The sequence below is a fragment of the Haemorhous mexicanus genome, chromosome 5 (assembly GCF_027477595.1).
Source record: "Haemorhous mexicanus isolate bHaeMex1 chromosome 5, bHaeMex1.pri, whole genome shotgun sequence".
In the NCBI taxonomy this organism is placed as follows: domain Eukaryota; kingdom Metazoa; phylum Chordata; class Aves; order Passeriformes; family Fringillidae; genus Haemorhous; species Haemorhous mexicanus.
In genome coordinates, this window is record NC_082345.1 from 54,849,952 (window position 1) to 54,877,281 (window position 27,330).

Here is a 27,330-nt window from a genome sequence, read left to right on the forward strand (position 1 = left end):
ATATGGTTAATGTCATAACAGAGAACAAAGTACCTTGTTGCTGGGGCAGCCAGTAATTAACGCAATGGGCTCATAAGAGACTTAGGCTGCCTGTAAATCCTATGTACTATTTCAGCACGAACTGCATATACCAAGTTTAGGCATCCAAATCACAGCATTTTTGAGTTAAGCCTTAATCTGCCACTTTAACAGTCCTGACAGAAATCCTTCACCTTTTCCCTCACCAGAGCATGACAAGAATTTAGGGCACATACTAGAGTCTCAGGGGCTGCAGCCAGCAGAGGGCACAGATGACACATGCAGACACTGGTGGGTATCTCACTAAAAAGTTCAACACAGTTTTCTGTTCCCTTCAGCAATGCAGCTGCTTGACTCTGGCCTACAAACAGAAAAGATGACTAGTCATTCCCTAATGTAGTGCCTCACTAGCAGAAATGACTGATTCTACAGCTTTTTTCCCCCAAACATCTGGTATATCAGGACAAACCTGAATATATTAGTGAGATATTACTTCTCATGCTCTCTTCTCTGGAGACTTCATTCAGCTGAAAGCTTCTTCTCCCTAAGATCTGCCCAGTGAGGTGGCTGAATCACCATCCCTGGAAGCACTCAAGAAACAACTAAATGTTGCACTTTGTGCTATGGCCTAGGTTACAAGGCAGTGGTCACTCAAAGGTTGGACTTGATGATCTTGGATGTCTTTTCCAATCATAATCATTCTATGATCTTCAGCTGTTTAGTGAATTTTCATGCATTTTAGTGAATGCATGCTTAAAATACAGACAATGGGGTTCTATCTCTTTGGTAGCGCTCTGAACTACAAATCTGAGTCTCAAATACCTTGTTTCTCCCCAAATGTGAAAGATCTAGTTATGCAGTGTTGGTTGAAGCAATTTTGCTGACCACGTGTTTATTGCATCCCCACCATTGTTACCTGAAATGTAGGATACACTTTTATAAAATTTTATAGCACAAATAAGTCTCTGCAAGAAGTAAGCTGCTTGGCTATCCCTTCAGAGCACTTGGAAGACTCAACAAGCTGGGTGCTGCATGGTCCCATAATGGACCACATAACTGGTCCTACAGTGTGTAAAACTCAGAAGAAAAGACAGAAAAGTAAAATACTTTATCAGTGGTTAAATGTTTCCCAGAAAGATTAAGTGGCATGTCTGTCGACAGCCACACAGGATAACAAGATGGCTTTTAGCTATGAAAACAAATGTCCTCTGAGTTGCTAATTGTAGCAAGGCAGCAATATGTTTACATACAATATTCTATTACCACAGAGTCTGCAAAATAAAGAATGACTTTTATAATCATGCAGCTTTGCAAAAGATAGAACAGATTTTAGAACAATATACCAGAACTTTAAACTTGGACAAACCCCTGAGACACTATAAAAGACTTCAGTCACTGTACAACTGAATTAATGTTGTAGAATTTATCGGTGCATCTTCTGCCAGCCTCTTATGAGGATATGCCTGAAATGTAGTTTTTCAGAATGTTACTATATCTACAATCAGTTGCTAAGTAAACTTCCAGCACTATGAGACTCAAGCACTACTTAAAATTTTAATATTTCTTGCAAAAATAGGGACTGCTCAATTTTATGTGAGTTGTCCCCCATGCCATAATCAGAACTACTTAATTCCTAGAAATCACTCTCACAAATGGACTGTCTTTACTTTACACATCATCATGAGGGGAGATGGGGGAGACTCTTATATTTATCAGTTTTAAGGCAGCCAGAAACATTTCACCTATTCACCCAAAATTCAGTAACTGCTTTGGCCAAAACAAGTGTATAAAAATTGTAAGATACATAGCAGAAAAATGAAAGTTTAGTGATTTGCCTAAATTAGATTTAGTTATTTCCCAGTCCTCTTACACATCCAACCAGAATAAATCACTTCATCAACTTTTCCACTCATTTCCCCACTTAGTTGTAGCATAAATGGTAAACTGGCTGAAACATTTGTGACTGCTGGTGAGGATGCACCTATGTATGGAGCAGCCATCTGGATGCTGCTCAGAGACAAGTAAAAGAGAAGAGTTCTGCCACGCTCTCCCTCTGTGCAGGATCTGACCTGGTTCCTTTTACTCTGCCACCAATTTTCAAGCAACTTCAAGAGCTATATCATGCTTTGAAACTGACAAAGACACTATCAGTGTCACAGTTTTAAGAGTGGCACTCAAAATTCTGACTCCACCCAAAACACCAATGCTAGGGAACAGCATTAGGAGAAATGGACTACCTGTAGCCAGAACAAAACCTGATGCTACTGGAGAAGAAAAAAAAAAAAAAAAAAGTGCCCTCTTTTGTTTGATTGAGACTCGCTACGGAATATAAAATCTGGACTAAAGCAATCAGATTTAAGAGAAGCAATGAAAAATTATTCCCCAACATTACCATTGGGTGGCAGGGCCAGCTCCAGTGCCCAGTTTAATTTTGGAAATGTGCAATTAAATTTGCAAGAGTAAGAACTCAGTATTTTAAGAATTACACTATGAGTAATTTTGACTGTATCTAAAACCAAGGCATGAAAAAACCATCAAGTTTTTCACCTCAACAGCTAGCCCACAACCAACTGCTCTTGGGAGCTTCATGATTTTGTGGTCCAACTGATATAACCAGTGAAGTTTTGTCACAAACTGCATCCTCTAGATTGCTGAATTATGACTCTAAAAAGACCAAGAAAACCAAATATCAAAATGCTTTGATGATTGTGCCATGTTTCAATAGAAAAGGTATACACAGTAAAGGTGTATGTGCCTTTACACATGTATGAATGTCCTTCATCAACCAATATCAACAGCACTGTAACCCTTCCAGAGCATCACATTTCAGTTGCAAGTTCTGAGACTGTCAGATGGATTCCTAAGTGTCAGCCCTGTGTGTTTGGGAAAACAAGCCTTTCTCTAATGCTCTATGGCAAGACTGTACTGAATGTCACTTACTCGGTGCAGGCAGAAGATTGTTGGTGAAGTGGCATATCTCATAATTGATCACAACACAAAACCACCATCACAAGCATCTCTTGAGGCAAGGAGTCATACTGCGGGTGATTTTCCAAAAATTATCACAGGAGAAACCAAATAAAACCATGGTAGGTCCTGGATCGGGAAGCCTGTCACTACACAATGAAGAATTCAAGCAGAGTTTCCTGGGAACACTGGAGGTCCTAGCCTAGGGGTGTGAGAACTGCCACCACTAGACGTGATGAACCTACAAAATCGATGCTGCCACGGAGCCCAAGCCCAGCAACTCTCGTAAGGCAGCGCTGCCAGCGCAGCCTCGGCCTCGCTTCGCTGGGTGGGGATGCCGTAAAACCCGCCCACGGCAGCAGGACTGTGCCGGGCCGTGCCATCCTTCCACACCCCACGGACCAGCTGTTTCCGCACAGGATCCCCGCGGTGTCCGGAGTCACCCTGCCCCTCCCGCTCCCGCCCAGCGGCTGCGTCTCCTCGCTGGGCACTCAGGGCCGCCCAGCCCAGGCCAGCGCCCGCCGCTCGCAGGACGCTGCCGCCGCTGCCCGGCCCGGCCCGGCCAAGCCCAGCCCAGCCCAGCCCAGCCCAGCCCAGCCCAGCCCGGCCCGGCCCGGCCCAGCCCCCTCCCCTGTCTGCAGCGGGTGGCGGCGGCGAAGGGCGGCGGCGCCGTCACGTGAGGCCCTGCCTGGCGCTCGGCTCCCCGCGCAGCCCCGCCGCCGCCAGCCCGGCCCGAGCCCCGCTGCCGCCTCGCCTCGCCTCAGCTCGCCTCGGCTCATCCGGCGCTTCCATGCCCAGCAGCGAAGCGGTGCCGCTGGGGCTGGGCGCCTGCCGCAGGTCGGGGGCGCTGGGCGGGATGCTGTCGCTGGTGGCGCGGCTGCTGGAGTGGCTGCGCTCGCTGTTCTGGAAGGAGGAGATGGAGCTCACGCTGGTGGGGCTGCAGTACTCGGGCAAGACCACGCTGCTCACCGTGCTGGCGGTACGCGGCCCCCGGCCCGGGGCAGGGCGGTGCGGAGCCCACCGCGGGGCAGGGCCGCGGGGGTGCGGCGGACGCGGCCGCCCGGCGGGGCTGGAGGGGCCGCCGGGCCGCCCAGGGCCGCCGCCCCGCGGCCTTTCCCCGGCAACAAGTGCGGACTTTGCTGCTGCGGTGATGGCACCGCCTGCCATGAGGTCCCGCGGTGATGCGGTGGAATGCGGTGGGATGTGGTGGGATGCGGAGGGAGGGAGGAAGGGGGGCCGGGCGGGAGAGAGCATGAGGCAGATTTTACATCGTTGCAACCTCGAGAGTTTCACAGCAGCAGGCTAAAGGTGTGTGTGAAAGTGTTTTCAGAGGGAGGAGGAAGATGCCTCCTGTGTCTGGCTGCAAATCTCTGCGCATCTTGGAGCAGATTCATGGGCACGGGCTCTTGCCGTGGTTCAGGTTGGCGTTCCCGTCGAGTGTATCCCAGAATAATACACTGTGCATCCCTCAAGGCCGCGAGTTGTCCATTACTGAATTCTCTCCTCCCAGCAGTTGCAGCGATACTAATGCCTCCCACAAATCCTCCATAGCTCTTCCCCAGCATTCAAGTGTGATTCCAGCATTCTATTCCCCCTCTGGTGATGGTCTTGCAGCATCTCTAATGCTGACACTTACCATGACATTTTCTCTTCTGTCACCATGCTGAAATACATTTCTCGTCTTTGTTTGCTGTGCCCTCCAAACTGCATTTGGGTCCATCCCAAAGATTTGCTTTGCATCAGAGTATGGAAATAAATATATATATGTACATATGTTATATTTGCGTACTACTAATCATGAAGCATTTCTGCAAGTTGGCATCTCTTGTGAGCTGTATTGCAGCTTCAGCTTCTATGAGATGAAAATTTCTAGATGTTCTTCAGTCCTTATCGTGAAAAGCTAAAAACTAGACTGGGAGGTGTATGGGTTAAAGTCAGATATTGAGGCAATGAAAACCTGAGTATATGCTATTTGGTACTTGCTTTTGTATATGATTATGGAATAAGGGAAAAATAAGAGAGTATGCATTAATGTGAATGAAGAAGTGGAGAGAAAGCAGGAGAAAAAGGGATAGCGAGTGTCCAGTGAAAGTATGTTTTGGGTGACATCAGCAATCAATGGAATACACCTGTGGCTGGTATTTTAGTTGGTTTGTCAGGCGCTCAGGTAATCTTGCTGAGATAGGCCTTGGTGCATTTTATGCCCATTGGAAGTGTTCATTTCCCAAGGGAGGGCCTTGCTGAGGAATGGGGAAAAGGCATGACAAATTACATTGCTTCTTGGGTTGTTCTCATGAACACAGCGAAGAAGAGCACAGCAGCTCAGAGACCTCAGTAGTGTGTGGTGCCAGACTTAGTGTGTGTAACTTTGTCCACTCCCTTTTACTGTTCCACCAATGGAATGGCACTGTAGGTGTTTGTCCATGGGATGTTATCTTCAATACCAGAGCACTCCTGTTACTGCAGGTCTGATTTTCCCTGCAAATATTATTTCTTAAGTGTATTCTACAAGGCATTCATGTTTTGTGACTTAGGGAGGGTCACTAATTGCAGGTTTTATGGATTTTGGATCTTCCAGTCTGGAGATGACGTGCCATCATAATCACCTAAAAAAAGTAGTTGGAGATTTTTGAAAAAAAATTAGGATAAGTCTAACTAATACTATACACAATAACTATATATTTAATAACAATAGAATAATATTCATATTAGAATATTAATAATAGTTTTCTCTTGAATACCGTTGATATGTGAAGAGCAAACAGATTGGGAACTCCATGTATGTTTCTGAATACATATCTCGAGTGTGACAATGAAAACAGCTGCTGCAAAATAGTGGCTACCTAAAATGCAAGCTGCAGTGAATCGAGAAAAAACATTGGAAATTACAATTTTTTTCACTTTGCAAGAGCACTCAGAGATCCTATTGTGCTAAGACTGAATATATACCCCTTGAGACAGTCTCTGGTCTTCAGAGTTTGAGCCCTGTTTAGTCCTTAGTTACCAGTGGAAACCTTGGATAAAGTCACTCTCTTGTACTGTGGATGTGCATTGATATAATAGAGTCTGGTCCAGCATTGTTGATACGGTAGGTGGTAATGACACTGTTCATTATCAGTTCAATATCCAGAAACTTTTAGAGGACATTACAAACTTCGTAGCATCAGTTATTTTTCATTTGTGTCAGGAGGTAATCTGTTTTTTATTGAAATATGACAACAAATTTTGTTGCACTTCTTAAGTATTCACAAAAATAGCCAATTTTAGGTCATGTAACCTTCCTTAGCAAGCACAGTAGTACGGACTTTTTACTTTATGGTGGTCAGGTCATTACAACACAGTAAACAACTCTTGGACTAACATGAGCAAACAATTGAACCTATTTCTTTCTTCACTGTGTGGGAAAATAAAAAACTGTAGACATAATACTTTCTTTGTAGCTGATTCCATTCAACCAGAATGGGGAATTTTTAGAGGAAAAGACTGAAGACCAATGAGGAGGATGCTAACTCTTTGTGTTCTATCCCCATACTAGAGGAGTTATGGTGGTTTGTTTTTTTAATTTATTTTTTTGTCTTCCAGTTTAGCATATTACATGTGATGCATAATTTGCTGACAAAAGTAGAATTCTGACTTTCTACAGCCTCTTGAGTCAACTGTCTGGTTTTCCAGGCATTCTTGTCCTTGAGTAATGGTGCTACATTTTCAATGTTTATGTGTTCATATGTGTTTATACATCAGTCCTCCACAAATATAGGTACTACGTATTTTTAAGAAGTCATGTAAGTATAGAATCATTAAGATTGGAAAAGAACTCAAACATCATCAAGTCCAACATTTGACCAAACACCACCCTGTCAACTAAGCCATAGCCCAAAGTGCCACATTCAGTCCATTCTTGAATGCTTCCAGGGATGGTGACTCCACCATTTTCCTGGGCAGACCAGTACCTGATACACAAGATGCTTTACTGGTTAGGTTTGTCATAGTACATCCAGCTAAAAACTTCTGTCAGTGCTGGCTATGTGTATCTGTATGAAACTGCAGGGGCTTTCGTTTTCACTTTTTTTTTTTCCTATTGCTGTTGACAAGTTACTGAAGCAGGGAAGAAAAATACAAAAGATGGTGAGGATGTATAGTACAGAATTTAGCAAGAAGATTCCCATAAGTAAGGTTGAACAAACAACTGATGGAACTTGTTTCTTTCCTGAAGGATCTAATTCCAAAATCTTGTGAGTTAATCATGTAACTGTCAAAAGTTATACAGCTTTTAAAGCCCCAGATTAGAAATTGTTAACCTTTAATTGTAAATGCAAACTGGAAGCAGAGTATATTCTCACTCCACCACAAAAACAGGAAAGAGAAAAGTTTCAGAAATTGTACAGATCCCAGGAATAGCCCTGGAGGGGTAAACTGAGAGACACATTGCAGTTCCAGTGCGCCTTCAAGCTCTGATCCTCCATTTCTCAGATGAGAGGGAACTGATGGAACATGACTGCATTCTGCCTTGTCCATATACCCATATTTTCTTCCAACCCCCCCCCCCCCCCCCAAAAAAAAACAACTAGCAACCCAGGGCACAAGGGTTGATAGGTAAATATGGGCAGATAGATGTGGAAGGGTGGTGGCAGGCCCAGAAGGTGCTGCTTTCCTTGCTGGATGATTGGAAAACCAGGATTGCTGTGTCTGTTGCAGAGAGCTCCTGGGGCTCTGTATGGACATAAGAAACAAACTGCCTATGTTACTGTGTCATGTCCAGGAGACACAATAGCTTGCTGAGGATTCATTTTGAAAAGGAAGAATGAGTTATGAGTTTCCTACTGAGATCTGAGTTCTGTCTTAATCCTCAAAAGGTGTCTTCTGTAGTGTGTAGAAGTCTGTAAGATTCCCATTGGTTTGATGAGAAGTGTCTCAGTTGTGAAAATATTTCTCCAAACTGGGGAGGAGGCAGCATTTTTGTGCTGTGGGTTTGTGTTTGGGGTTTATTGTACAGTGAGTTGGTGCCTTGTACTTTTCTGTATTAATGGCATTCTCTTAGCTCTGCAGCAGGATTCCTCTGCTGTCACCTATGCAGAAGGAACAAGTCTGCACATAGCACTCACTGTTTTTATATTTGGAGTTAAACTACTGGTAACAGTAGTGAGAAACTACAGGAAAAATCATGGTGTAGCCAGTTTTATAATATTTTATCATATTGGGGGTAGGACTAGGTGACCTTTGAAGGTTTCTTTCAACTCAAATCATCTTACAATTCTGTGTTTTGGCTGTGCTGCTAAAGGATCAGATAAAGAATTATCTGAAGTCTCGTGGTTTCTGGGGTGATCTTCATTGCTGAAGAGAATAAAAGATCATTTAAAGGGACTGAAATGAACAGTCTTCCGTGATGTGACAATGCAGTAATTGAAGTGCTGGCCACTGCTCTTGCTGAAAATGAATGTGATAATTTTCAGTATTGTAAAATAACATTTTTTAGATTGCAAATGAGAACCTTTCTAGTACATATCAACTGTTTTATAATAAATATAATTTTGGTTTTATGTTCTAGTCGGGGCAGTTCACAGAAGATATGATTCCTACAGTGGGCTTCAATATGAGAAAAATAACAAAAGGCAATGTTACCATAAAGGTAGGTGTGCATGTTTGAATTGGTACAGAGTGAATAAATAGTAGAGTAATTTCAACTGGAAATACAAAAGACAGGAAATGTCTTTTAAGATTATAGCGTCCCTTACCTGTTTTTCTAGCTTCAGACTAACTTTTTTTTAAAGCAATAGTAATATATTTCTCTGTTGTATTAATCTGTTTGATTTCATTGTATTCCATGCCAAGCAGAAGCTTTGTTGAACTTTTTTGACTTAGGTAGGTCATAAAATGTGGAGATACTGAGGTAGCTGAGTTGACTCCTGGGGGTGTATCTATCTTCTCTCTTCCCCTTCCCCCCTCCTCCTAACTGTAAGTGAAATCTGGAGCAACTTGACTCCTAACTTGGGTATCACAGTGGAGAGTGTGGTTTAGCTCACATGGTAGCTATGCTGAAATAGAACATCTGGCTTAAATCAGTTATCAGAGAACAATCTCTGACAGCTAGAGAGACAAATAGGCATCAAAATAGAGATAAATCACTTTGGTAGCATTAAGGCACTGTCTGTTGTTTGATTATGAAGGAAGCCTGGTTGATTAGTCTTGATGAAATTCACAACTTCTAGCTAAAATTAGATCAAGGGAATCTGGATTTTTGTCTTTACCTTGAATTTTCCCTCCTTTTCCATAATATGCAAGTTCTTTTCTCCCTCAGTTCTATAGTTACTCTTCCTCTGATCTGGTGTGACTCCTAAACCACTGATCAAATTCCAGAGGTGCCACAGTCAATAAAAAAGTTACTGCATTCAGCCATAGTTGATAAATAATCCACAGGAATAGGAATTTCCTTTGCTTTTTTTTTTTCTTTTGCACAAAAGCAGTGAGGCCATTGCTTGTGTGCAAAAGATTGATAGAAAACATATTTGTAGTTGGAGGGGTGTACCAATGCTGCTGCAGAATTGTCAGATGTAGAAGAAAACAGAAAAGTTGTTGATGGTTCATTAAACTAGGCAAAAATCTTTTACTAGTAAGCAGTTGTCAAGATAAAGTATTTTTTGAGCCAGGATAGTTCAAGAAGGAACTGTCTAATAGTTTATACCAGGGTTTTCTGAGCAAATGATGTTGCAAGATTAAGTTATGCAGAGAGGGTGTGGGTGAGTTTCTGTGGAACTGTGCCTTGTTTTACTCTTTGATCTCAAAAGTAATTTTATATATAGTTGCTATAATAGAATTTTTAAGAATAAGGAGATAATGCAAACATAATTAATGTGTTTATTAGTTTCATAAACCATACTTAATTTGGAAACCAGTCTGCTTAGGAAGATATCTTGACTCATTCTCAGTCTCTCTGCTACAACAGCATTCAGTGCAAGGAAGAGGTGTAGGGGAATATGACTCTTAGGCATAGATGCTTATTTCCTTAAGAGTCTGCCAGGATAAACTACTTGTATGTCACTATTCCTGTATCTAGGTTAAAATCTTACAGGTTATTGTTAGATAAGGTTTCCAAAGTTACTTTACTTAGAAAAAAAATGACATAATTTTTTGATGAGTTGATGACTCAAGAATGATGAAGCAGTGCCTCTTGCTAGAATCCTTTTATGAACTCTTTGCAGCCCAGTAACAAGAATTCACAGTAAAATTTTCTTTAGCCTTTTTATCCCAACAGAACAGGCAATCCTTCTCATAGAAATATTATGATATTCAACTGTCAGCTATTAAAATTAATGAATAAAGTGTTATTTTACTAAACCCATGAAGTTCTTTAAACATGACAGGAATGATGTTCATGCTAAGCAAAGACCTGAAATTGTGCCTGACCTTTTTCGAAGGTTTCAGGGGACACTGCAAAACAGAATCAATTAAACTTACTATAATGTTCAGGCTGAGAAGTCAGCTGGGTCAAAAAGTCATCAAGTGAAAAATTGACATTCTAGAAGTATTAAGATTGATCACTTTTGGAAAAGTAATTTGCAAACCCAGCAATTAGGTGATCCTAATCCTTTACCTGTTTTTTGCTCTATTTTGGGGTAGGCCACTAAGAAGGAAGTACTATGCTAGTTCAGTGTCACTGGTTGGTTTCTTTACTTCAGTTCCATCTGCAGATTCCATACAATTCCAGAAGGCAGAAAGAACTGAAACCCATGGTCTTCTTTCCTTCTGATTTTGGCAGTCATTTCCAAAAGCCGGTTAATTTACTCTTATTTTTAGTCTCTAATCTTAATATGTACAAGTATGGTCACTGGCATGCATGTGTGTATGAGTATTTATCTGAACCACACTAAAAGAAAAATGCTGATTATTTACTCAGGCCAAAGCATTTCATAGGAAGATGCCAGTTTCAGATGTTCTTGAACTGAAGCTAAACCTGTTTAGAAATGTAAGGCTGTCAGCTTTAACCATGAATTGTCAATTTTTACTTATCAACATGTTTAATAACCTTTCACCTGTTATTTCCAGAAGAGATGGCAATAAAGGAAGGATTTTACCACACAGTGTTTGAAATCCAAGCAGGGGGCTTTATATTTTGAGGTTGTGGTTGAGGTATTGAAGTACAGGATGATTTCTATCATCAAAGTATTTTATGTACTACAATGCAGCGATCTGCTAGAACTGTTCTACTGCAGTTCATTACAAAACTGATGGCTATCTTTTTTTTTCCCCTGACAAAAATATCTGACTGAATTGCTTTGAGATTTTAATTCCAAACGAGTTTTGCTGTTTGGTGAGTGGTTTGATTTTGATGGTTTTTCTGGGTCTGCTTGGTATTAGCAGTCCTTTTGCTTAGGTGAGATTAACTGTTCAACAAGCTAGACAGAAATTAATAAAATTTACTTTAACAAGCCAAGTTTGAAGAACCTCCAAAGACTTGAATCGTGAACTGCTATTTAAAGTGATTGGGAACCTCCAGCTAAGGAACCCTTGGTTATTGCAGTGATGGTCTTAGAACAGTTAAAAGGAAATAGAGCACCACAGACATGAGTGTGCAGGTAATTGCCACAGATTCATTTCCCTTGCTCTTGCATTTGTTTTTCTTGAAATAGCATGGCCAGACACTTCCTGGCCATTGTGGTCTGGAGGGGGTGGAGAGCAGGTGCTCAGGGGGCTGGGGCTAGTGGGGTGGGCTGTGGTCACCCCGGCTGTCACCACTAGATGCCAGTGTCCCTCCACCACACCCTACACAGCCTGGCCGCGGGAGAGCAAGGCTGAGCTTCGTGCTGCTTGCACTTTGCTCTGATGTGGCAGAGAGGCAGGAGAAGGATACCAGCTCTGTGCATTCCTCTGCCAGCTTCCTTTGTTGCAGCACTCCTGCTCTGGACAGCAGTGTTTTCAGGTCTCTATGCATCCTCATAGAAGCAGAATCCTCCTGCTTCCTTCTACTCTTCAGGTTATCTTACAGGTCATATTGTCATTTCAAATGTCATGCAGTAATACAAGTTTATGTGTGTACTCTGAGTGTAGCTCCAGCAGTGCTTCAGCACATACTGGCTATTCTGTGTGACTTGGGATCACTCTGAAGAACCTGTGCTGTGTCTGGCCTGATTTCAAGTCAAAGCTGTTATTTCTGTTAAAAAGGAATTTTTTTGCTGAATGTCCCAGTGTTTAATGTTAGTTGTCTGTAAGGAAGAGCTGTACTGGTGGTTTGAAAGGGCCGTGATCCACAGCAGGAAGCCCAGTTACTAGTGCTAAATCCCAGGGATTGGGTAGTGTGTTCATTGGTGACCTGGGTGGTGGGACAGGGTGCACCTTCAACAAGTTTGCTAGTAGTACAAAACTGGGAAGAGTGGCTGGTGCAGCAGAGGGTTCCAGAGGGACCTGGAGAAATGGACTGGTTGGGACCCTTAGGAAATTAAGGAAATACAATGACTTTGCTTTTGTGTCCTGTTTAAAATCCACCTGTTATCCTTCTAGCATTGTATTTTATGTCTCTGATAGAATGGCAAATAGCCTCTGATCACTTAGAAATACTCTTTCCCATTAAAATGCCTCAGTGCTTGTTGTCAAGAGTTGAATATACTTTGTGAACATTTTCTGTTGCAATTCTATTTCCAGTTTTTCAGTGGAAATTTTATGACTAAATTATTAACATTGAAATGTGCATATAGCTTTTTTCTCTTATTTGATGTGATTAAAATGCGTAAATGCTGTGTGTAATAGTTGGACTTTATCACCATTGAGGAGGGAGAACAGAGTTCTTTAAAGGGCCAAGACTGATTTCAAAGAACATTCTGTTCTGAGAAATATTGCCTGCAGAAAATGTAACCACGTTGCCCATTTTTTTTTACTCTTAAGGGCAACTATGAAGGCATTTCCAATATATAGGATAATAATTATTAAGTATTCTAAAGTAGTAAGATATTCTAACTTCCATATTAAGTTACATGGCTGGTAGGTAATACCGGTCAGGCTGTGTAGGTTTGTATATACAGGGCAATTTATTAAAAAATTTAAGGTTATCAGGTTTTTTATTATTCTGTTTATTAGGCAAAAAAAAAGGATATTTTTGGTTGAAGATTCCAGTCTAGAATAGGTGAGTGTTTAGGATTTGTCCCTCATGAGCTTAGCCAGATGGTAAGTAACGCAGCCTGAGCCAGTTGTCTGAACTTGCTGGGGAGCAGTGGGTGCTTTGGAAGAATGCTTCTCTAGGTAGCTAAGGTGGGTGAAACAAACAGAAAAATTTCCTGCTGTTGGTGCCGTCTGAGCACTTCAGTAGCCAAAGAGAAATTTTGGTTACCTGGATTAGGTGACCAAATTAAATTTTAGGTGATTGAAGACGTCCCATGCTTTCCAGTTGCTCCCTTTTACACACTGAATTGGCTGTGAGTGCAATGATTGCTGTGTATGTGTGAACTCGTAGGTCACATCTTAGGCTTCTCTGTGTACACTGTGGTGGTAGATGTTACTGGTGCTGCCTTATTCTGTCCAAATACCCCTCTCTGCTTAACAAATTCCTTGCCTCTTTGTTTAGGTTAGGTTTAATGGGTGATACTTTCTGCATACTTCCAAGAGGAAAGGTACATTTCCAAGTTCAAATATTTGTAGTGTTGGATTCATCTTGCATGTAAACAGCTATATGTCTGCAGTGAGGCTTAAACTCTTTTAATAATAGTCAGAGGAGCTGTAGTCAGTGCTGTCAAGCCTACAGCATGATTCTGTCATCCTAAACAAGATGTTATATCTGATCAGCTGAAAGGCTGTCTAGACTTTGCTGACTGCTGTGAGATTGTAGGTACTGAACCCGCACACTGACATCAAGATAGAAATTTGTCACTGTAATCTCTGTCCACAAGAAATCTCCTACCCAGCATATCTGAAAAAAACCATGTAACATGACATCTAGAAAATGCTTTTCCTGCAACTTTCTCATGAACCATCTAGCTTTCCCACAATATGAGCTAATTTGAAGAAACACAGCTAGAGTGTTAATGAACCTTCCTGTAACTGAAAGCTTTCAAAAATCTTTGAACCTATTCATGTGCATTTTTGCCGAACTGTCATGGTAGAGCTCTGTGCAAAAGAAAAGGATCTGCTCCTTAAACACAGCTAATAGCTACGGTCTTAAGATGGAGCCTCAGATCCTCCTGAAAAATTGGAAAGACATAAATCTAAAGTTTCCTCTTTTAGAAGAATTCGATATATCTCAGGTAAGTACATGTTAAGCAGTGGTTCCATCTTGGTGATCTAGTTTACAGATGAAAACATTACACTAATTAACAACAGTGTAGACCTGCAAGCACAATAAGGATTACTACATTACAGAAGTAGATAGGAATGAATGAAACAGATCAAAATGCAGTACCAACAAGATGTGCCTTTGAGATTGAGCCTGAACATCAAATCCTTGAGATTTTAATGTCCTGTCAGGCAATGGTACTGTGTATCAAAGAAACTTTCTCTCAGTTTGGTCATTCTGTAATCTTTTGCTGGTTTTTAAAATCACAATTTTATCGATCAAGGTAAAATTACTCTTTAAATATTATGAAACTTTTGTTCCTGAGGGGCCAGTAAAAGCCATGGGAGGAATTTGAAGACCAGTCTCTTTTAAAAAACAGCCAGACAAAATAAACTTCTTTTTATAGCTAGCTTTATGTTCAGCTGTTAAGGTTTAGTCTCCTGCCTATCCCCATTCATACCCAGAGCATACTTTTTACCTTTGTATTAAATACTGGGATGCAAAAACAGTTGATATCCAAAACATGCAAGGCTCATGCAAGGCTCATGCAAGAAAACTTCCTGAAGACTAACACCTCTCCCCATTTCTTCCTGGGTACCTCTTGTATTCTCACATTTCTGTCTGTTCAGTCGTGTACTATGAAAATGGTTTGGTGCAGCAATTTATGTTTTGAATTAGGTAGTTAACTCTTTCATTAGCTATTCAACATAATAAAGAGTATTAGAAAGTTACTGTTAAAATCATTTTGATTTCAAAGGGAAAGAGGTAAGAATTTTTTCTTAATTTAATTCATTTTTTTCATATATCACATAATTATTACTATATTGATGTAAATTTGGTTCTAAAGCTCTGTTAAAAACACCTAGTCTGTATTGTGTCCTTCATGTTGTACTTTAATGAATAGCTGTAAGCCTGATTAGGGAAACTGACTGGAAATGACTTATCTTTCCATTGTTTCAAGGTGACTTTTTCTCCTAATGAGAGTAATCTTGTTCTGCAGTGCAATTTAATACTGGAAGATAGAGTATATCATCAAGCAAGGACAAATGCGGGATTTTTTATCTTGTATTATTTATTTTGTGATTAGTTCATGCTACATCATCTTGTAGATTTTCATGGCTATCAGCATTCCAGAAATCTAATCTGACTACTAGCCTGCCCTATCATATTTCCCTTTTTTTTTTTTCCTCTGGTCTACCAAGAAAATAATTTAGTTTCTTTTTCAAGACACGCAGATGAGCACCAGATGGCTTTGGATAGTTTCAAGGTCTTGATGAGTTATTGGAGTAATTAGTGTTGGTGTAAGTTTTGTCACCTAACCATAATGCTGAATACTCATTACGTTCAAGCTTTTAAAGTATAAAGGTTTATTTTACTAAGACCTTTGATACAGTGCTTCAGATGTCATTACAGATATTAATTGGTATCCACTTCATGGTCAGAAGCTCTTTCATGTGTAAAATTTTTTGATCTTATTCAGGGGATCAGAAAGCACTCTACATTTAGGTGATACAATAATTTTATGTTGGAAGGACTGTTAAGATAGCAATCAGGGTATGATTTTTAATGGTGAATTGGGAAATACTTCTTTCTAAAATATGAATATAAGATATTGAAAATGATATAGAAATTGATACATAAAATTATTTGAAGGCTGTGAAATTAAAAAATAGTGGACATTAATTGAAAAAGGCCTTTTCCCATGGGTCTGTGAACCATTGCTCTTTTGTGAAAAGCTTTGTTGCCACAGAAGGCTTAATTTGGATTTATAGTGTAAATGTGAGGACAACTCTTAAAAAAATTTGTTTCTGTATATATTACTTCCAAACTTAGTTTCTTCTGTAATATATATGCCTCCTAGATCTGGTGTACAGTATATATTGTTTTGATAGCTAAATCTGCTTAAAATAAAAAATAATTACTTCTCTTTGTCCTTGGCAGAGGAACAAATCCATTACTTTTATTTTTCAGTGTTCATCACTGTCTTAATCTTTGCGTCACTTGTAACACAACTTTGGATGTAGCTGTAACAGATACATTATCATGTAGCCCTGACCTGCATGATGTATATATGTTACCTGTACTTTGAGAAACAATTTTGAAGCAACACACTGTCATCCACCAAAAATACCAATTTTTTTGCAAGTAAAGCAGATTGCATAACTCCTGTACAGAAAAATAGTGTGTTAATGTGTTAACAAATTTAGGAATTCCCTGGGCTTGCTGAGCACTAATAGCATGTGTAAGTCTTTAGAGGATTTGAGCTTTTGTAACATAAGCAGAATTTGAGCTTGCTTTCTTCAAGAAACATTGCTTAATCACTTCAGGCCTACCTATACTACTGTTTCCTTTCTGGTTCTGATTAATTAATCCATGTGTCTTTTAAAGCACATTTGTTCAACCAGTGGGAGAACTGTGGAGGTATTGGAGCTCCTTGGAGTGGGGAGTATCATCCCTTATGTGGATTCAGTCTGCTTTCTGACCAGCTCTTTGTTTATTTACTATCTGTCTTTATACTGTTGAAAATCTGATACCTTCTTAACTCAGGTCTCCCTAGCCACACTAGATATTAACCTGCAGAACTGTTTCATACAATGATGATACTCTTTTTTGTTTTGAGACTGTGCATTTGCAGTAATTCACTTCAGTATCTGAATAAGACTTTTCTTTCAGAAATGGGAAAGGGTAACATTCTCCAAAAGAACATTTGGAGCTTTTAGTGTCCTGGGCCTGACATACTCTGTGAATGTGCATGTCCCCCTCCATTAGCTAGAAGGGGCCAAGAAGACCTCTTAATAAAATTTTGGAATTGGCAATACAACCAGCATGCTGCATGTAAGAGTTAATTTATTCTGTTGGGTTAGGGCTATGTAGTTAAAAAGTATTTTGAGGCTGGAGTGTTCATACCTTTTCAGGTGTGGGACATTGGAGGACAGCCAAGGTTTCGAAGCATGTGGGAGCGTTATTGCAGAGGAGTCAATGCAGTTGTGTAAGTTTTCTTTTGTATGTCCATAGAAAATGTACTTTGTAATATATATTGTTATATAATTAGGTACTACATTATATTATACATAAAGAAAACAGAATTTTTTTCTGCCCACCTCCATCACATAAGAAGACCCAATACAATAAAAGTAGTGTGTTTTTCACGTGCAGCAACCCAGACATGTAAATAATTGCATATTCCAGGCCATTTTTCCCCCACAGGCTGTATTTAACAGCCTAAATCTGTTATCTTCCTATATCAATATCTTCCTATATCAATAAATGCAGGACTTATACAACTTCGGATTTTTCTAATGCTCTTGTCAATATCAACACATTTGTCACATTTCAGATGTTTTAATGCAAATTTCTGCAGGTAATAACTATTCTTTGTTGCAGTTACATGGTGGATGCAGCAGACTTAGAAAAAGTAGAAGCTTCAAAGAATGAGCTTCATAGTTTGATAGATAAACCACAATTGCATGGAATTCCAGTAAGTATTTTCATTATTATTCTTACCCGAATGTTGACAGTGTGGCCTAAATCCTCCTGAGTTGCTATCTCTGGTCTGTTAAAAATACTAGGTTATGTATGATGCAGCCTTGATACATTGAGCACTCTTAGAAAAATGACTGGGTTTTTTTCATAGTACTCAGCAACTTGGGAGTGCTGCTTTGTGTTTGTACATTTTCTTGTCTAAAGGTCAGAATAGATTTCAAAGAACTGTGTTTTCACATGTGGCGTTATCAGACAGTAATTACTTCCAGTCAGTCCCTGGTTGGCTGGGTTTCAGCCAGTGACCCAGGTATGTTTCTGGCAGTTACCTTATGGCATGTGAGATCAGTATTTCTGCAGGTTGGCAGACAGTAACATCAACTAGTGTACTCTGCCTACAGAGATTGTGTAGCAGCTTTTTTATTTGTCCTGACTTTTTCTTGACTTAGTATTTCAAACTAAATGCAAATGCAGAAAAAATGCAAATATGCATCTGCTCTCCAGTTGGAAGTGTCAAAGAATAGTGTATTTAGCTGAAATTCTAGTGAGGAATTACGAAGGTGGAGACTAGTGTTGTTTATTTAAATGTAATTTGCCAATTTAGGAATCCATCAGGTTGTCATTGGTCTTTATGTTGACATCACCAAACAAGAGTTCATACCTCGATTAAAAGAAAGAAAGCAGTCCTACATACAAATGAGGAAGAAGTTACTCACAACTTGATGGCTCTTCCTTGGCTCCTTTTTTGTAAGCAATAATTTGGACACTTGGCCACTACAAGTAATAAAAGTTACCTGAGGGTTAGTGGACAGTGTAAGGACTTAAAGAATGCACTTGAAGTGTGTCAAAACACTGTCAAAGCCACAGAAGGAACTTCCCATAAGATAAGCCACCATAGCAGGAAATTGAGATAGGCACAGATGCCACAGCAGGCAGGAGCTAATTCCAGACTAATGGAGCTGAAGGTTTAGTTAGCATCTGAACATGCTACCTATCCTGATGTTGCCACCATGGCAAACTGTGGGAAAGGAAGTGTTTGTACACATGCCATCAGTTATGGGAATGACATCTACACCCCATGGATACCTGGGACTTGGTCTGTGTAAAAATGGTGCCTCCAGCATGCAGTCAGTTTCCCTCTCTCTCTCCCTCCTTTCCTCCCACTGTTTTCAAAGGAGAGTTTTTCAAGTGATTCACCATCTTTTTTTAAGGCTTGCTCTTTTTGTTGTGATTTTCTATGTTAGTTATCAATTGAACAAATCCTACAGAAATTGGCAGTTATCCTGTTCATGGGAAATGAGATTGCCTGTCCTTTGCACTCTCTTTGCATGCTCTTTTGCTTCTCACTTTTCCTTACTGAAATGATTGGTCTTTTATATCTTCAGTAGTATTTAATTAAGTTCCTTGCCCCTTATGTGTTCTAATATCACATTCCAAATGCCCAGGCTGACCCACACAGTAATTTCCAAGGTCCAGTGACGTATTTTTTACTTACTTTTATTTCATATGTAGTAATTAGTATTGAACTTCCTTCAATTTATTGTGCTCAGGATTTGGCATTATAGATTTTAGAGCAACTTTATTAGTCTGGGCTCTAAATTACTGCAAGTAGTGAATTCAGTATGTTCCAGATTCATGGGATATAATGGGACAGTCTTAGAATTGTAGCACATCTGGAAAATAATAATGCAACCATAACTAGAAAAACCTTCCGTTGCTGACTTCATCTTAGACTGTGCTCAACCCATTTATCTGACCTTAATTTATACTTGAAGCCTTAAATAGAAACCCTGAAGTTCCAGCATCTATTCAGTAAATTTTCTGCATTTCTTGGACTTAATTCCTAATGGCTGTCTTTCACATTTCTACCATGGATGCTCATATTGGAAAGAGAGGTGGCTGGTGCTTAGCTGATTCTTGGTTCAGAGGCTGAGCTGTTCAGTGCATTAGTGTTAAGAAACAAGGGAGTAAAAAAACGTGGAGAGAATTTTGTCTGGGTCTTTAGGACCAGCCTCTGCTGCTGAGGTCCTGCTTTTGATTAACATCAGTCTGGTCCTCTGAATTGAATATGCTTCGGTGGCTTGAGTGCACCTGATGCGTACTCTCTTCCACATTTCTTTGCATTTAATCTGACACCAGCCTGTAATGCCACCCAGAATGGAGGGATTCACTTCCAGAGGAGACTTTTGATACTAATACACCCAGAAATAATTTGATCCAGTTTTCAGAGGGTATACATCCAGCATCTGGTCCTGACTAGGAGCAGGATTTCCATGACTGTTCCCACAGTGATTGTTAATTTTGAATATGTCCTCTTTTACATTCTAAATAGCTGCAAGATCCAAAATAATTCCAACAGAAAGTTACAGACAAAAATAAGCTTTCATTGCTCCTGGATTTAATACGCATATGAATTATTTCTTTCAGGTGTTAGTTCTTGGAAATAAACGAGACCTCCCAGGTGCACTGGATGAGAAGCAGTTAATTGAGAAATTGTAAGTAGTTGGCTTTTTAAAAAACTGAGACACTGTGAAGTTTGATGTGTAAATCAAAATTATTGACAGTCTATGACAATAACTGGCTATAAAAGATGCTATTTTGTATGCTCAGATATTCCACTTTGAGCTCTACTGGCGCCTGATGTGATCTAGGCTGATAACTGACTGCAGTAGATTTGAATCTCTCTTGATTGTTGTTTGGTTGTGTGAAGTTATTTCAGATAATCCTGTTTTCCCATCACTGAGGGAAGAACTGCTATGGATAGTGAAAGGGTCATTTGGACTTCTTGCAGTACAATGCAGTGTCAGTTTAATGCTTGAACAGTGTTAGAACAGAACCATATCAATCTAGTGTTGGTAAATTTAAGCAAGCCAGGCATTTTTGCCGTTTATCCAAAGCATAATTTAGGGATTACTGAAACTAACAAATTGATGCATAGTAAATGTAATTGTAAAGAAAATACACAGTTTTGTAAAAATGACCAGTATGGCACTAATTTTGTAAAATAGGATTCCCAAGTCACATAATTTTAATTAGTAGAAAGTGAAGTTTTGCTATAATAAGGGTGGTCCAAAGACTGGGCTACTAAACTGGGGCTCATAGAATGGCTGAGGGAATGAACCTTGAGGTCATCTACGTGCTCAGGCAGAGACTTTGGCCCCTTGGAGCTGATTGCTCTGGACTATGTCCAGACAGCTTTTGAACATCTCCAAGGATGGAGTCTTTGCAGCCTCATTGGGCAGCCTTTGCTAGTGCTTGGTCACTCTCAGAGGTAAAAGGTGTTTCTGTGTGTTCAGAGAGAGTTTCCTGTGTTTCAGTTCATGACCATTGCCTCTTGTCCCATCACTGGGCTCCATCTTCTTTACAGACTCCCTTCAGATTTTTGTACACATTAATAAGAAGTTCCCTAAGACTTTTCTTCTCTAGGCTAAACAGTCCCAGCTCTTCAGCCTTTCTTAGTATGTGAGTTGCTCATTATTTTAGTTGTCCTTTATTGGGCCCTATTCCATAGATTCATATCCCTCTTGTACTGATGGTCCACAGCTAGTCAGGTACAGTGTTACTGGTGCTGAGTAAAAGGGAAAGATCACTTCCTTCAGCCTGCTGGCAGCACTCCTAGTGCACCCCAGAATACCATTAGCATTTTTACCACACTGCTTGATCGTGTTCAAACTGGTGACCCACCAAGACTCCCAGGTCCTTTCCTGCAAAGCTGCTTTTCCAGACAGTTGGCATCTGACCTGTCCTGGTGCCTGGGGTTGTTTCTCCCCAGGTGCAGGACTTTGCACTTTCCTTTGTTGAACTGCATGAGGTCCCCTGCCAGCTCTTTTCTCCAGCTTGTGAGGTCCCTCTGGGTGGCAGCACGACCCTCTGGTGTATCAGCCATTCCTCCCAGTTATCTGTCATCAGCAAATTTGTGCTTTGCCCCATCATTTGCAACAAATGAAGATGTAAAACAGGATTGGACCAGTATTGGTTCTGGTGTACATGGGTAGTCCCTGGGTTCCAGCTTGCCTTCATGCCACTGATTCAGTGTTCAGCCAGTCTTCAGTCCACCTCACCATCTGTGCATCCAACCCATACTTCCTCACCTTGTCTGTGGGGATATTATTCAAGGCACTGTTAAAGCCTTAATCAAGTCAAGGTGCACAATATCTGTTGCTCTCCTGTCATCTACCAGACTGTAGATTTCATTGTAGAAGGTGATTGAGTTGGTGAAATGTTATTTCCCTTGTGTGAATCCATGCTGACTACTCCTGGTCACCTTCTTGTCTGTTGCATGCCTGGGAATAGTTGCTAGGATTAGTTGCATCATCACCTTCCCAGAATCAAGGTGGGGCTGACTGTCATGTATATCCTTGGATCCTCCTTTTTCTGAAGAGTGGCATTTGCCTTCCTATGCTCTTAGGTGCTTCTCCCAGTTGACATGGTTGTTCAAAGTGGCCTCAAAATGACATCAGCCAGTTCCTTTATCACTTGTAGGTACTTCCCACCAGGGCTGATGAACTTTTCCATATCAAGTCTGCTTATTTATTCCCTGGTCAGATCCTTTTCCATCAAGGGTACAACTTGTTTGCTCATGATCTTGTCTTACTCATGATCTCTGGGGCCTGGGGTTTCTGAAGGCTAATCTTTCTAGCAAAGGCAATATTTTCATGTCCTGTGTAACCAGGTGCCCTCTCTCACTGAGCAATGGGTGCACATTTTCTCCTGTCTACCACTTGTCCCTTTCTAGTTTTCCTTGACATCCCTCATGAGATCCACCTTCAGCTGGGCTTTGGCTGACCTGCTGGTGTCTCTGCATTCTTGGACAATGTTTCTTTATTCCTCTCAGGTTACCTGTCTCTGCTCTCACCTTCTGTATGCTTCCTCTTAATTACTGGGTTTTGCCAAGAGCTTATTGTTCATCCACTTAATGTCTTTTAGCATTTTTTCCAGGCTAGTTAGGATAGGTTATTCTTAAATTTGGAGATGAACTTTGAATATTAGCAGGCTTTCTTTAGCCCTTTAGCTACAGGGCCTAAGTACATGGGACTTTTCCAACGAGATCCCTGAAGAGGCTGGGTCTGCTTTCCTGAAGTCCAGGGAGGTCCCTGTTTAGTTCACTTCTTTACTACTCTTGTATGGTCTTCAGACTTCTCAGTGCCTTCACTTCCCACCTGCTTCAGGAAAAATTTTTGTGCATGTCTGTGTCACTTGTCTGAGGATAAATAAATGCAAAAATAACACAGTGTTCAGAAGCTCTGAGGGGGATTGGAAGGAAACTTCTTTCAACCAGAAAGAAGTTGATTAAAAATCAGTTTCTTCCTAAATGTAGAGGCATCCTTTCAGTAGGAGTCAGATGTGATGTATTAAGTATGATATAGTAAACATCCTGAAGATAAATGGTGTGATCATTTCAACACTGATATTTTATTATGATTTCCTGGAGAAAAAAGCTCAGAATTCTAAGTGAAAAGAGTAAAAGGTGAATGATAAGACATGAGTAATACTTGGTTGCGACCACAAAACATTGTTTTTAGCTTATGGATTTCTGTGGTTTATTTCTCGCTATTACACTGACCTAATTAGAAATTCAAATTTTTGTGAAATTACTTTATAACCTTTTAATCTTATTGTTTGAGAAATGTGTGCAGTGGCATATTTTAAGAATTTAACATCTGAGAATAGAATTGAACCCACTGAGTGAAAAGCAGAAAATACATAATCTAATGGCAAATTCTGTGTTCAGTGTTTATGGGGTTCTAACAGTACTTATAATTTTTGTTTCTGTAGAAACCTTTCAGCTATTCAAGACAGAGAAATCTGTTGCTATTCTATTTCCTGTAAAGAGAAGGATAACATAGGTAAGCTTCTTCTAGTGTCATCAGTGAATAGTTTGTACTTTGGATCAGGTTTGAACATCTACCTCTACTATATTAGTGAAGATCTCAATAGATCTCAATTTACATTGAAAGATACTTTGAAAATATTGTATGCCACTGTATTTGTTTCAACATAGAATTATGTTTAATTAAGAAAAAAACTTGTAGAAATATTTAGTTCCATGAGAAGTTAATTTGACAGGGACCATGTAAAAGTGTATTTAAAGCCTGGAGTAATTGAATCCTTTACAAGAAACCTGTGTTACTTTTGAAGAAACAGTAACTGCATATGAAGACGTTCCAGTTATTAGGTGATCTTAAAAAAATGTTGGTGATTTACTCCACACATGGTTTTATTTGGTCAGCAGGTTTTATGAGCATGTGGCTGTTCCCCGAACCGAGGGATGGGTGCTTTTTCCAAGTGGAAATGCAATGAGTGTATCCTGTAGTCAGTGAAGATCTATCCCCATGAACTTGTCTTCCATCTGCCTTTGCTTTTTGCCTTTTCCTCTCTCTCCTATCTTCCACTTTCCTCTCTCTGTCCTCTGTCATTTTCTCCCATTCCCTTCCCTCCATAGGGCAGGAGGAAGGGATGAAGCTAGCAGCAGCAGCAATTGTCTGGGGGCATGCTACCTCTGTGCCACCCTTCTCTGCATGCTGGTGGAACAGGTGGTGCTGGATGGGATGGGATCTAGCCTGGCTAGATATTTATAGTTGCTACATGAGGAAACCAGACTTGATAGAAGAGCTGGGCAGCTCTGTAGGGCTCTGCTGAGTGAGGAACTATGGGAGTGGGAATAGGAAGAAAGCCACTTTCTCTCAGCTGCAGGGGAAATTTCCCTCCTTCACAGAGAGAACCAGGTAGTGGAGATAGTGAGGAGATTGTACTGTGGCGCCTGGACTTTAGTGAGCTGGGGGAGAATTCAGCTGGGTGCAGAGATGTGTTAGGCAGTGCGGGCTTCTCCTGCAAGTGGTGTAGATGACTTGGGTATGTTAGGTAGAAGGAGACCAGACACGTTTGCTGCAGCTTGGGATCCAGCTGTTACCTCTGAGTGAGGGAGATGCACAGAAGGTGCTGCTACACTGGGGCAGATTAGACTTGAGGAGATAAGGACTGTAGAAGACAACACAGGATAATCTCAGTAGTTGAAGGGCAGTGAATGTGATCGAGGTTTTTGAAATGCTGTGCTTGATCCTCATCAAATTGGCAAGGCTGCAGTGGAGATTCAGTGGTGATTCTTAAAAGTGGGATTGTGACTGGAAACTAGTAAAAACAGCTTAATTTCTGAAAGACTAATGGAGAAAATAGATTTTGATCCCAGTCTGTTTATCTGGATGCCCTGGAGGAGAAAAGCGTGCAACAAAAAGCATGCTAAAATTTGCATGAAAGAATGATCATTAATGCAGAACAGTATAGATCCCTTACTTGTGGAAGTTCTGGGAGTAGTGATGAAAAAGACTCAAATCCTAACTGAGACTTGGTCGGGTATCTTCCAGTGTAATACTGTGCCCAGAAAGACTCACCAGGTTCTTGAATATTTGCCAAAAACAAAATAAAGAATGGGAGCATACTGCATATACCATTTCAGACTGTGGGCATTGATGGAGCACCATGTGCTTGTTATTTGAGGAAGACCTTGAGAAAAAAGGTTGGGTGAGAGGCTAAGGAGACCAAAGGGCTGGAAAGTACCATTTATAAAGCAAGCCTGTTATGCTAGCTTATTAAAGTGATGAAACTACTAGTCTGTTAAGGAGACACCTGGCAGCTGTCTTCTTCCTCTGTGTTTTTGGCTGATGTCAGTGCAGTTGAATGAGATGATAGTGGTTTTTCAGTGTGAACTGCTGCCTAGCTAACTGGTCTCATCAGGAGGTGTAGGTGTAAGGCTGCCAGTTACTGTGTCCTGAGAGACTGTGGAAGATAATTATATAGTTATTAGCTTTGATATAAATGCAGTGGGTCGCTTTTTTCTGCAGTCTCAGAGCCTGAGCTGGTCTGCAAGGATATTCATGGAGTGCTGTTTTGAACTTAAGACAAATATGGCAACAAATTTCAATTTGAGGGCTAGAGCTGCTGCTGCCCCCTGACATCCTTCCTGCCTTCCTGACAGATGTTACTGCCTTGAGGCAAAAAAATCTAATCTGCTCATAATTCAGTTTGTGAACTGCTGTAGTTTTCAGCTCAATGCCTTGGATTGCATCAGGAGGGGTGCCAATTTCAGCTATCAAATTTTAGTCCAATGTTGCATGTCTTTCAGAGACCTTGGACTCCTACAACCTACCTAAATAGCTTCTTAATATATTGTCAGATGTTTGCCCTTCTCATTCCTTCTGTTTGTGTATTTGCCTTTGTTCTCACTCAGCATTTCATTCTAGTCTGGATTTTACAGTTTGTTTTATGGTCATCTTAAATCTTTGCTTTTTCAACAGTTCCTTATCTATGTATGGCTTAGAGAACTTGATGTAAGTCATTGTATTTCAAAAATACAAAATGCACATGATTTAAAAACATACAAAAATAACTAGAAAAGGGCCACCTGGAGATTGATGTTCTGAACTTCAGTTATGTGTGAATGAGAACGTGTGGGCTTCTGGGTTTTGTTTGGTTGGGGTTTTTGTATTTGTATTAACCTGCTGGTGTTCTGTTGTGCTTCTACAGTCTGCAAACAGGCTGTTGAGTTTTTCATTTTGTTTCATCTGTCCTGGCAGACATAACATTACAATGGCTTATTCAGCACTCCAAATCAAGAAACTGTTGAAGAAACTTTTGCTGAAGATAACTCTTCCCCCATCACTTTGACTCCTATCAGCTATACACACTGAAAAGATAAGGAATGCAGCTGTCTACTACCAGGACTCACTGTGCTCATATTTGTTAATGGAAGTAAATCTGACTTGTAACTTGTCTGTCTGTTTTGATTTTTTTTTTTTTTTTAAATCCACATATTTGTCTGCCTAGGTGAAATTCCTGAACGCCTTAATACAAGACTGGAAGAAATCAATAATTTTTTGAGCTGAAATGTTTTGAGTTTATGCATGCAAATTGTCAAATACATAGTACTTTTTTTCTAATTTGAAACTGAATAAATTGTGCAGTGGAAACAAATGACTGATTTTTTTGAATGTAACATAGAATTATTCACACAGAATTTCTTCCCTCTGAACACGTGTAGTTAAGTACATTCAATCAATTAAATCAATTAGTCAATTAAAACTATAATTAAGAGCTTCTTATTTGAACAAAATGATGATGTTCAGAACACCTTCACTACTCTGGAGAAAAGTTATTTACAGAATTATATATCTGTAGTTACTTTTTCCAGTCACTGATGCGAATTATTCATACGAATATTCTTTTGGAATTGAAAAATAAAATATTCTAGACAATCTTGTCCTTCTTTATTGGGAAAGGAAAGAGTCTGGAATTGTAGTGGGTATTTTTCTTTCTTAAGCAGAGAGCGAAATAGAGAGCTGGTGAGATCATGTGCATCTTCTCTGACGTTATTAACTGCAAAATTCATGGATTACCTAAGCATTGTTACTGTAAATGAAATGTTTTTGTGGACTACTCTGTCCATTCCTCAATCTTTAGAATTTTCAAGTATACAACATAAAATAGCTGGGATCTGAAGTAGGATTAGTCCTTTGGAAACAGATTAAAGAAGAAATTCACTTTTTAAATTTTGATGCTTTGATACATTCTTCCAAGTACTTAACTTAAAATGCACTCTGATGGGAACTTTTCTGTGA

The 27,330-nt window shown here is 40.2% G+C and overlaps 1 protein-coding gene across 1 annotated transcript; it reads left to right on the plus strand.

Annotated features, from left to right (window-relative positions):
• The first annotated feature begins 3,696 nt into the window (after positions 1-3,696).
• On the plus strand, positions 3,697-26,686 carry LOC132327735 (ADP-ribosylation factor-like protein 8B). Its single transcript, XM_059847217.1, has 7 exons — positions 3,697-3,964; positions 8,531-8,611; positions 17,155-17,228; positions 17,624-17,717; positions 20,147-20,214; positions 23,495-23,565; positions 26,290-26,686. Exons 1-7 carry the CDS (start codon positions 3,776-3,778, stop codon positions 26,337-26,339), a joined length of 627 nt encoding a protein of 208 aa, XP_059703200.1. The 5' UTR covers positions 3,697-3,775; the 3' UTR covers positions 26,340-26,686.
• Positions 26,687-27,330: the final 644 nt, after the last annotated feature.